The sequence below is a fragment of the Otolemur garnettii genome, unplaced genomic scaffold (genome assembly GCF_000181295.1).
Source record: "Otolemur garnettii isolate 467f Iridium unplaced genomic scaffold, OtoGar3 scaffold00064, whole genome shotgun sequence".
Classification (NCBI taxonomy): domain Eukaryota; kingdom Metazoa; phylum Chordata; class Mammalia; order Primates; family Galagidae; genus Otolemur; species Otolemur garnettii.
The window spans coordinates 8,168,986-8,180,173 of record NW_003852459.1 but is presented as its reverse complement, the minus strand read 5'-3'; the positions used below and the strand labels follow the sequence as shown (position 1 = coordinate 8,180,173).

The following is an 11,188-nucleotide window of genomic DNA, read 5'->3' as shown; positions in this document are numbered from 1 at the left end:
GATCACCTCCTCTTTTTAAGGCATTTGACTGCTTTCCCTTGGCTCCTTCAAACAGACACACAAGTACACACGCTCAAACGGATGCACACACATGCACACTCTTCTTAAATGTGTCTCCTTCAGTCCTATCCTACCTCTACAAATGGCCCGTGGCAACCTGGCCATCCCTTTTAAACATTGTTAAAGAGTAACCCTCTTGCTGTCTTCACCTCTCACTCCTTCCTTAAACCTCTGCAAGGTGCTCTGGTAGGGAGTGGGGGTCACTGTTACGGGGGCTCCTGAGATCACTGGTGCAGCATGAAAAGCAAAGAAGCTCCATCTAGAGATCCCGCAGGCCTGGACTGCAAGCTATCTCTGGCTCTTCCCAGCAGTGCACTCCGGGCAAATTATTTAACATCTGAGCCTATCCTCACATTTGCAAAAGCATGAATACTAAGCACCACTTATATGACTGTTGAGAAAGGCAAATAAGATACTGGATGTCAAAGCACTCCGTAAACCCTGACCTCACCCCTACTGGCCTCTGAACAAACAGGAGGCTCTCAGGCTCTGCCTTTTCCAGGCTTCAGGGCAATGTTGTCTGGTAAGACGTTCCTGATCATCCTCCATCAAGCAGGAGCAGTGGTTTTCACACCAAATATGGGGCCAAATATGTGTTCACGTGAAATAAAGGACAGAGAACGCATTATAGCTGTCCTTCACTAAGAAGGAAAAATCAGGGAGAAAATTGTTTCCAAGTAGTTTTTGCCCCTAGCACATTCTTTTAATAACATTCTCAGGCTTCAAGTAATTAATTTTTAAGCAAAACCAGCCCCAATTTAAGCAAGTGACGTTTCAACCAAAAATGACTCTTTCTGGCCATCTTTTATTTTCTTCTCTGTCCCCTGCAGACAAAACAGAACTTACTTTTTTTTTTTTTTTGGACAAAGTCTCAAGCTGTCGCCCTGAGTAGAGTGCTGCAGTATCATAGCTCACAGCAACTTTCAACTCCTGGGCTCAAGCGTGACCTCTTGCCACAGTTTTTCTATTTTTAGTAGAGACGGGGTCTCGCTTTTGCTCAAGCTATAGAACTTACTTTTTTAACTCGTGTGGTCAGGTCCTGGACGAAGAGTTTACGGAGGTTGTGAAGCGTCTGCAGTTCTCTAGACTGGAAGAGAAGATTTTTGAAAGGCCACCTAAGTGAGGACACTTCTGGCACCAGACTGTTAACCCCAGATTTCTCCACATGTGCCTTCTGCACCCACCTGCACACACTGTGACCCACTCGTGCCATGCCCACCCCTAGACCACCTGGCATTATGAGGAGCACGTCTGGGAGCAGAGCCTGGGATCTCCCAGGCAACCAAATGTAAACCAGAACAAAGCCTGCTCTGGAGCTGCTGTCTCAGTGGAAGCATTTTTTCCCATCAACCGGAAAAACACAAAAGTTTTCTCAAAAATTCCCAGTGAGCTATAGTACCAGAATGGATTCCTTTTCTTCTTTTTCTTTATGACATTAGCATTAAATACAATACCAACACACTGAAGGTGAAAGTTAGCCAGGACTGACATTTTTCATGTTTCCACACCCCCTGTAGGCTCAAGTCCACACGTCCATTGCTGTTTACACCCCTGGGGTTATTGGTCCGGCGTTCTGTGGACTTCCCACCGTGGTGACCCTGGGCACGTTACCTAACTTGTCTGTGCCTCTGTTTTCTTATTTGTAACATGGCGATAAAATAGTGCTTGCCTCATTGTGGTCTGTCAGGGTTGAATGAAGTGATCTTTATGCAACTCTTATGACAGTTTAGACACAAACTGAGCACTCACTGCCCTTTACTAGAATGGATTCATTGATACATTATATTTTATATCATAAAAACCATTTTTTTCTTAGGCTTTTATGGTTTCCTTTTGTTCTTGCCATTATACCTTTCACTGTAATTAACTTCTTGGGAGAATTTTTCTCCTTCATTCTGGATTATTTTCTGCAAATGAACCCTTAGAAATTAGATTGCTGAGACCAGGCCCTGAGCCAAACCTGGTAATCTTTACTAACAAAATCAGGAGATCAACATATTTCACTCTGTTTATATCTCCAGGTATTTACTGCAGGAGATATGAATAGTCCCTTGCAAAATATTTTCCATATGGGAGGAGGAGAGAAATAAGCTCTGCATTTCAACTTCGTAATTTCTCTAACTTGACCTGTTCTAACACGCAATGTTAAGGGATGCATCTCACACTTGCTAACATCAAAAGGGAAGAAACAGGCAATAAAACTATGGAAACACTACGTTTCTTGCAATTAAGATTCTCTGGTAACCTATGGTCTTATTACTGGACCCAAGTCTCTAAAGTAAGAAGAACCTAAAGTCCACTGTGCCCTCAGAGGAGGTGAAGTACTTTCTGCAGGGAGCCAAATGGATCTGTGCCTGTGGATTATGTAACACCCTACCTGTCTGGGGCTGCGCCACCATGCAGCCTAGTGCAGAGTACCCAGGCCCTGCCAGTGAAGCTCAGTCCCCAGCGCCCTGCTCCTTGGTACCTGACCTGCCCGCATGCTCGCCTGTGCCAGCAGTGTTATTGCTGCCTGAAATGTACTCATGCTTCCCATTTCTCATGAAAAACACCACCACACCAAATACGGAGTCCTGAGTTGGGCGAGTTCCTCTCATTCTTGCTTATCTTTTGATGGATTCAAAATGAACAGTTTGGGAGGGGCAGTTAAGGACATTTAAACCATTTCTAAGTTACATTTATGCACATTTATGGTCAGGCAGCTTCACTGGGCTTTCCTTGGGCAATGACTGTTTCCTCCCTCATAGTCATTGTCACTCCCCCACCCCAACTGGCTTTCCTTAAATCTCCTCCCATCACAGGCCCCTGGGCTCCAGGCAGTGGACAGTGAGAGTGGGACGAGAGGAGCCCTGTCGTGGCAGAAGCAGGGTTCCCGGAGCCCAGGCAGACCCCACCAGCTTGTTTATTCTTATGCAGTGGCTGCCAGGGTCACCTGGGAGGAGGGTGAGACAACATTCAGCTGAGGACAGGGACCTGTTTCTGAAGAACATTTACAGCGTGGGGAGAATTCCAAGGCCGCATGAAAATATCAGCACCTAAAACTGCATGCGCGGGTTCCAATCTTGGACGTGAAAGGTGTGTGTGCCACGCGTGTGGGTGGGAGAGTGAGGGAGAGCACGAGGGTGGCGACGTCAGTGGGTCCCTCGTGTGGAGAGGACACGTGAATATGGAGTGAGGACAGCTGGTGAGAGGAGCATGGAATTGAGCGGGAGGGACAGTGGATAGATGTGAGGACGCCAGAGACAGTGGAGAGATGTGAGGATGCCATTGAAGGAAATGCCTCATTCAAAAGACCCATTCAAATACCCAGAAGAGGCCAAAGAACTGGTTAACTAGCCTTTCACGCCTCAGTGTGGGTGAAGGGGACTGAGAGTGAGGTGGGAGTGGCCAAGGGCAGCTGCTCCTTGGTGAGCAGGACGGTGTCCAGGAGTGACTGTGTGTGAGTGCGCGTGAGAATACTTGTGTGTGCAAGAGAGAGCAAGGGTGTGAGTGCAGCTGACACGGTGTGAGAGCAGGAGCATGAAGAACTGTGGGTGAGAGTGAGGGGTGTGTAAGCACCCGTGAGTGTGTGAGTAGAGGGAGGGGCAGGTGCACAGGAGGGTGTGGATGGCAGGGGAGGGACTGCCCATGAGCTCACATGTGCAAAGGAAGAAAACATCCTGAAATCTCAGGGTGGGGGGAATATAGTAAAATTGTAACGTTCGATATTTTTCGGAACTTGTATAATTGTCTGTAATTATGGGTGTCACTTTTCTGGTAAAACAGATGTAGATGAAGCAATCTGATGGCTCTGTTTCAGTTCCCCCTACAGCCGCCCTCTCCAGACTTCTCCATGCTTGAAAGGCCCAACTTCCCTTGAAATTCAGGGATCTTACTTATGTCCTAAAGGCCATGTGTCCTCATCTCCCCTCCCTGGCTTTGAAGAGCAGCCAGTGCAGCTGGCCCAGGAGCCAGAATGCAGCCCCAGGCTCAGATGTGCACAGCCACCTGCCTCCAGCCTGGGTCGCCAGGCTCTCGGAGACAGGCTCAGCCCAGCGCAGATTCGCACAGCCTAGGGATGGAATCAAGTGATGGCTGTATCTGAACAACCACTCCTCACAAGTGTGAAATGTCCTAAGGTTCTCACCAAAGGGAGCAGCTATACTGGAATGGGTATCTTAAAACAGGCCGTGTGGCATGACCAGAGCTCTCCCTCTGAAGGGCTCTCAAGGAGCCTGAGGCCAGGCAGCATCCCACAGGGCTGCTGAAACACTGGCCAGCCAGAGGAGGAGAAGCCCAGAACCCAGATGCAGGACTGAGAGAACCAACTGGGATTTCAAATCAAAGTGAGCTGGGTCTGGCACTCCTCTGTCCAAAGCCCTAGAGGACCCCAGGCCCTCGCTAGCCAGCACCGCCACCCTGTGCCCACCTTCCATCCCTCCTTGCTCAGCACTGAGCTCCCTGTAGGCCTTCTCTACACCCGTCATGGGCTCACCTCAGGGCCTGGGTATAAGCTGCTGCCTCTGCATGGAATGCTCTCCCCCACACATCCTAATGTCTCACGTCTTCTGCTTCAAATTCCTGCTTAAATGTCACCTCCTGGGGGGCCTTCCCCCACTCCTCCTATAACTGCCTAATGAAGCAGACAGATTTTCTTCCTTCCTGTTTATCTTGTCTCCTTCAGCCAAATACAAGCTTCCTGAGGGCAGGGATCTTATCTCTGTTGTTTACTGATCTCTCCAGTTACCTGGAAGAATGCCAGCCCTTAGGACATGCTCAGTGAGTGCAGGGGCTGAAAAATTGTGATTCAGTTTAATTCTCACTCAGAGTCTCTAAGGTTACAGCTGTAAGCTCTGAGGATGGATGGATGGATGGATGGATGGCTTCTGCCAAGAGTTGGGGAATAAATACTATATATCCCACTTTCCACAGAATGTTTATGTCTCCAATGAAGCACAGAAAAGTGTGCACAGATAAAATTTTAGAATAAATAGTTCAACAAATCACAAACTACTCTGGTCTTTGAGACTAAAATGAATTGGAAAACATCTTGACATACCACTGTCTCCTCCAGCCCTTTGAGGTCCTCTCTGGCCTGTTCCCTTTTATCATTGAGCAATCTGAAAAACAGAAAGGAATCATGAGCCGTGAAAGGGGAATCAGAAATTAAGCAAATACTGCGTGTACCTACAGATAAATCAAAAAGCAAACCAGACAAGCACACAAATAGCCATTGTCTGTTCTTAAATTAGCCCAGTGGAGCCAGCACATGGCAGTGACGAGGAGAGGGGAGGAAACTGTCCAGTGCACTCACAGGAGCTTCTCCAGCTTCATTTCTCTCTCTTGGTCCTCTATTTTCAGCTTGTTATAATCAGAACTGAGCTTCTCCTGTTCCAGTTGCAGTTTCTGATTCAAACTGAAATTGAGAGGAAAAAGCAATATATTCCACATCAGTCTGAAATTCTGAGTCATCCGACTAAAACCTCGGCTCTATTCCAACCCCATTAGTTCTATACAATAAAGGCGGCAATTCTGGAGGATTTGGAGGGATCAGACAACAACCTCACAGCTTCCTTTCCGTCCAAGTGAAAACTAATTTCTAGGGAGCATCTCAAAGGCATGAAACACAAGGCTTTGAGGATATTTTTATAGTTTGCTTGGGCTTGAGCTTCAGAGGAAAAATAATGAGACGGGAAAAGGGCTGGTATTTTAAAACCGAGGAAGAGAGCACTGCAGCCCCAGGTCTGTCAAAGCACTGTGCTCGCTTGGCCCCTGAGATGGCATGTGCTCACTCCAGAGGCTGCACGTGGCCGTTTCGACCTTCCTTCCTCTCTGGTCAGATGTTCTAAAAACATCTCCCAAGTCCAGATGCCTCGCTGACACAAGGGCAGCTCTGAGAGTCTGGGTTCAGCTGGGAACAGAAACTTGCCATCTGGTTGAGCACATCAACAGGAACGTCAGCCCCAGGGCTCTTGAAATCTCGAGACCTTCCCTACGGCCACACCCAAGAGACTGTACAGCCAGAGACCATATGCTGAAGGAAAGTCCAGGGTCTGCCTGAAGCCACGGGCCGAGGAAGCCTCCTCAGCTCTGCACCTGCTCACAGACCCTCTCTCTCCCTTCCCTCCTGCTAAATTATATTGAGGGTGATTGATCAGAATAATGGACATGCCACATGCTTAAAAGCGAGAGCATATCTCCAGCTTCGCATGGGAGTAGCCCAGGAAAAGGGGAGAGAGGACGCTGCCGTGCCTTCCTCAGGGGAAAGTGAGCACAGAGCCTGTATCACACCCTTAGGCTTTTGCTTAAGTTACCATTCTCGGCTTTTAAAATGCACATGCACTGTGGGAGGGCTCACACACTGAAGAGAAATTCAAAATCACTCCACCTTGCTTCCCATATATCTTCATCCACAGAAAGTGAGAGGGAGGGAACCTTTGGTTTAGTCCTTGGTGGAGGGTAGTGTCAGTGGATGGAGCTGCATTTCAGTATACAGCTGACCCTCCACAGCTGGCCACTTCCCTCCACTGACCACCTTCTTAAGTTGACCTAATTTCCACAGACCGGACATGCACCACACGTATGAATCTGTACAGCAGGCCTGGTTCCTTATGTGACCACCTTCACAGGTTGACCCTCCTATTACAGTCCTTGGGTGGTCAACTTACAGAGGTTCTACTGTAGTTGGTTTTCCTTGTAATCCTATCTCATTTATCTAGAACATTTAAAACATTTTTCTGCAATCAAAGTTAGACATTGACAAGAGGATCCACTGGGCAAAAGAGGAGGGGATCCCAAAGGCACCTTCTAGCTAAGTGACCTTGAGTTACCAAAGGCAAGAGAGGAGGGGGAGAAAGGGCTCTGCAGAGCTGGGGCTCCTCGGTGGCTGCCACGAGGCAGGAGTACACGTGAAGGGGGGTCACCAGAGACAAACTCCAGCGATGCTATCCTGGTGGCAATGTCACAGGCCACTGGCACCTCAGATCACACAGACATGTAAGGGTGTGGTCCCTGAGAAATGTGCACGTGTAACCAGGGGGTTGTACAGGCGTGGTTGTGAGTGCAGGGGAGTAGACAGCAGTTCTGACTGTCTTCTCTGGAGTGTTTGGGGGTTTTGGCATTTTCATACAGTCTCCCCATTTACTAGCGTGTGTGCGTCTGCCCAGCTGGGTCACCTTTGTGACCCTACCCCTCAGGGGCTATAAGGGCAGCTGGGCCTGCCTGCCACCTGCCCCACCAGAGCCCCAGGAGATTCAGTTCCAGATGGGAAAACAGACCTTGGGAGCAGCACGCCTGGCCCGCTGCATCTCCGGAACACAGCACAGAGTCCCCTGGGGCATGGAGAGCAGGGGCCCTGGCTACCAGCCATGTCATCCCTGGCTGGCCCAAGAGGATAAGTCAAGCCCACCCCCACAGCCCACAAGCCCCGGGGCCAACTCACTCCCGGATCTCATCAATGATTTTCTGCTTCTCCTCAATTTCGTCCCGAAGTCTGGACAGCTGCTTCTGGTGAGCTTCCCGGTGGCTCTCCATCTGCTGCTCCAGAGCCTTCTGCAACCCAGGCCAAGAGAAATGTGTCATCCACTCGTTGGCACTTAGCCCACTCTGTGACAAGCCCTGTGTTGCTGTCTACCTCATAACCCAAGTCCTTCTGATGTCAGATCCCCAAACTGGGGGCATTTCTGGCTCTTGAGTCCCCAGAACCTGGCCTTGCTTTATTGGGACAATAAAACCCAGGATCTGTTATAAAACTGAGTGGGCCCAGGAGCAAATTAGTCTGCCAATTAGATAAAAAGTTTGCCCTTGACATTTTACAGTTCATCCACGCTACATGGCTTTTCCAGCTAGGACAATTAGAGGGCAGGGAAACTCTGATGGCCTGGGTGAGTTCAGACAAGCCTTGCTAACCTGTGAACTGCACTTCCTCACCGAGAAAACAGAGCTGATAGCCCCTGCCTGCCTACTGCCCTACCTCAAGAATGTGGCCCATGAAATGATCGGGGGTGTGCTGCCCTGTCCATCCTTATCAGGAGACGGAGGACAAAGGTATTAATGCCACACCCACCATCATCTGGGGACATCTGGGGTTCTGGATGGTCCCACCATTTCTGTGCTACACTCTGAGATCAACTCTGAAGGCCCAGCAGGGGTCCCTCCCGCTTCCTCCTCCACTGCCAGGCACAGACATGAAGGACAAATTTTCCTGGAAGAAGGAAATCCAGTTCACAAGCATCAGAGCCACCCTGGGCGTGAGGGACAGGACGGCCACACACACCTTCATCTCCTCAGCGTCCTGCAGCCGCGTCAGGTGCTCCTTCTCCTTGTCTTGGAAGCTGACTTCATGCATTTTTTCTGTTTTGAATTTTAAATGATGATTAAAGATTTAATTGGCAGGACCAACACCCAAAAGCAAAAATTAAGAAACAAGAAAAATGCAACCGTGAAACATCATCTTACATCCCAATTACAACCCTGGCACACAGGACCGGGCCTCCCGACACAGGACTTCTGGCTAAAGTGAGCTGACCTCGCTCAAGGACCTACTTTATGGAACTGGAGTCCTTGTGGGGACAGGTAACTATAGGGGAAAGGAGCCCATCTGGGAGCCTGCCCCAGGCTGTGTCGGGCTCTGTGTCACCTCACACCAGGGAGCAGTAGCCTCCCACCTGGCCTCTGTGAGCGCCCTGAGGCCACGCATGTTTGCAGATGGTAAGCCGGTAAGCCCTCTGTGAATGCCACGGAGAGCTGATCAACCTCCCGTAGGGGAGCTGTTTATTTTCTAGGCATCTGGAGCAGGTAAACACACTCTAAGGATGAGAACAAGGGACACGGAAATACAACATGATACTGGGACAGGCTGCTGTGTAGTACTCTCATCTGGGGTATGTGCCCCAAGCAAGAGGTGCCTGGGGCAGCCCCCACTGGGGAGGTGAGGGGAGCAAAATGGTTTAGACAGTGGCGTTCAATTCATTACTTCTCTCGGGTCTGTTTCGGTTTACTTCAGGTCTTCTCACCTCTACTTTACTTCTACTCACTGGCCCCACCGCAGAAACCAGGTACAAGAGGAAGTTATTTTCCATCTCCACGTTAGGCCTACTCTAGTCCTAACATTCATTTGTTACTACATTAAAAAAAAAAAGTTTTTTAAAAAAAGAAGAAAAGAAAATGTTGCAAGGTTATGGTGGGGTAGATATGTTCTCTTTCTTTTTTAATTTGCTTTGGCATTTAAAACAAAATGCTATTTATTGAGCAAAAGAACTATACAAGAACAATAAAGGAAGTGAAACAGATAACCTCATCACCAATCCTACTACCCTATCGCAACCATTTTCATTTTAAATATTAATTCCTAGGAACACAAGCATCCATTTTTAATAGTTATAACCAGAGCAAAGAGAAAATCATGTGTTACTGGTTTTTAATCTATAGTTGCATCATAAACATTGCTACACACCTTCATGTAGTCCATCTCCAGTCTAAAAAAATAGATATCCTATGAAACAACATTCCACGTTTATTTATTTGACTATTGGACGTTAAGGTAGCTCTTTGTTTTTTCTAATCTAAAATTCTACAGTGAGCACTTGAGAGCTGACGATCAAAAGGTATAGAGAAATGTCACAGTTATTAACACACATTTTCACATTGCCTTCCAAAAGGACGCTAACCATTTTCATTGCCTGCCTCTATATGCGTGTTCTGGTTTCATGTTGCACCACACACACATTCTCTAAAGCAAAAGGGGTTAGGAGGCTGCCTGGCAAGGGGAACAGCTTGTTTAAGGGCAGAGAGTACCACGTAAACCCTGGCATTAGTTCAGACTTTACATTAAGAGCGACGAGATGCCACAGGAGGGTGAGAGGTGTCAGTTGGACAGCAAGAGGGTCGGAAGATGCAGTGGCCCCACCTCACCCCAGTCTGCCCTGGGATATAGCAGTGCCCGGCCCAGAGCAGACTGGGGGGGGGGGGCTGCCCTGTAGATATAGTCACAGTCCTCAATTAACCTAGTCCATTGTCAGTGACAATGAGGACAGAAATGACCAAGCGGAACAGACAGGCCTTGGCAACTGCCTGAGGCAGGAGGTAGAGCAGGGGAGGATTCTGTCTTAGACAGCTGAGTGGCTACAGGGGATAGAAAGAACAGTAGATTCAGGGTGGGGACAGTCTTCTAGAAAAAACTTTCTTTTTCCAGTTATGCTATTATTTTCTGCAGATCTAGAAATACTTAAACCAGACAAAACTGAGCATCCTGACTCCAGCCAACCAGAGACTGTCTGATTCAGGTGGAGCGTTTGACACCTGCAGGGTGGTTTAATATTTCTTTACCTTGGGCCCGGAGCTTGGCCAGCTCTTCACTGAGTGAGTCCTGGGACTCTTCCAGCTGCCTCCTCTTCTGTTCCATGTTCTGCATGTAGTCTGTGAGAGACTTGATCTTGGCTTCATGCTTAAACAAGCAAATAGAGCAAAGAGAAGAGTGAACGACTAGCAAGCCAGCAGCCCAGGCCTGCAGCTGAGAAAACGCAACAGAGATGGAGTTTGCCAGTGAATGCTGTGTATTTACTGAGGACTCAGAATCGTGGACCGAGACAGTCCTCTGTTCTTCCACGTGCTTCTCTGCCTCATTCCCGCAAGACACAGCCCCCAGCTGCGCCCCTCCTCCCATCCACTTAATGTGAGATACCAAAGCCTGAGCATGCTGGAGAGAAGGGGCTAGAATAGTCCAGGGCTGGTGGTCTCAGTCTGTGAACACGTACCTCTGGATTCCACCTTCATAACTCAAATGATTAGCTCTTTTCTTTTTCTGTCCTTCACACACTCCAGTTTCCATCTCAGGGGCTCTGCTCTGCACTTTACATTTTCCTCTCTCTGGGAAACTGCCCCTCCCCTTACACACACATGCAAACACACACACACAGGCGCGCGCGTGTGCGCGCACACACACACACACACGTGTGCACACAGTCCCAACTAGCTCCTTATCAGCCAGGTCCCAGCATTTTCTTACAGCACCTAACTTCTACAGGATTTATCTTACCTATTTTGTGTGTGTGTGTGCAAGCTCTATGAGGGCAAGCACTTAGTAAATACTCCTAGTAGGACTACTCCCGTGAGAACGGGTGCGTAATAAACATCAGTGGAATAAATGAAC

The 11,188-nt window shown here is 48.6% G+C and overlaps 1 protein-coding gene across 2 annotated transcripts in view; it reads right to left on the bottom strand.

Moving 5' to 3' along the window:
• Nucleotides 1-11,188, bottom strand: part of KIF5C (kinesin family member 5C) — a 142,130-nt gene that overhangs the window by 5,497 nt on the left and 125,445 nt on the right. For both annotated transcript variants that reach the window (XM_012807127.1, XM_023515032.1), the window contains 6 exons: nt 10,366-10,483; nt 8,315-8,391; nt 7,481-7,590; nt 5,354-5,455; nt 5,099-5,159; nt 1,076-1,147 (listed from right to left, as the gene is read on the bottom strand). In XM_012807127.1, the coding sequence (XP_012662581.1) occupies nt 1,076-1,147; nt 5,099-5,159; nt 5,354-5,455; nt 7,481-7,590; nt 8,315-8,391; nt 10,366-10,483 (540 nt within the window). The remainder of the gene's footprint in view (nt 1-1,075; nt 1,148-5,098; nt 5,160-5,353; nt 5,456-7,480; nt 7,591-8,314; nt 8,392-10,365; nt 10,484-11,188) is intronic.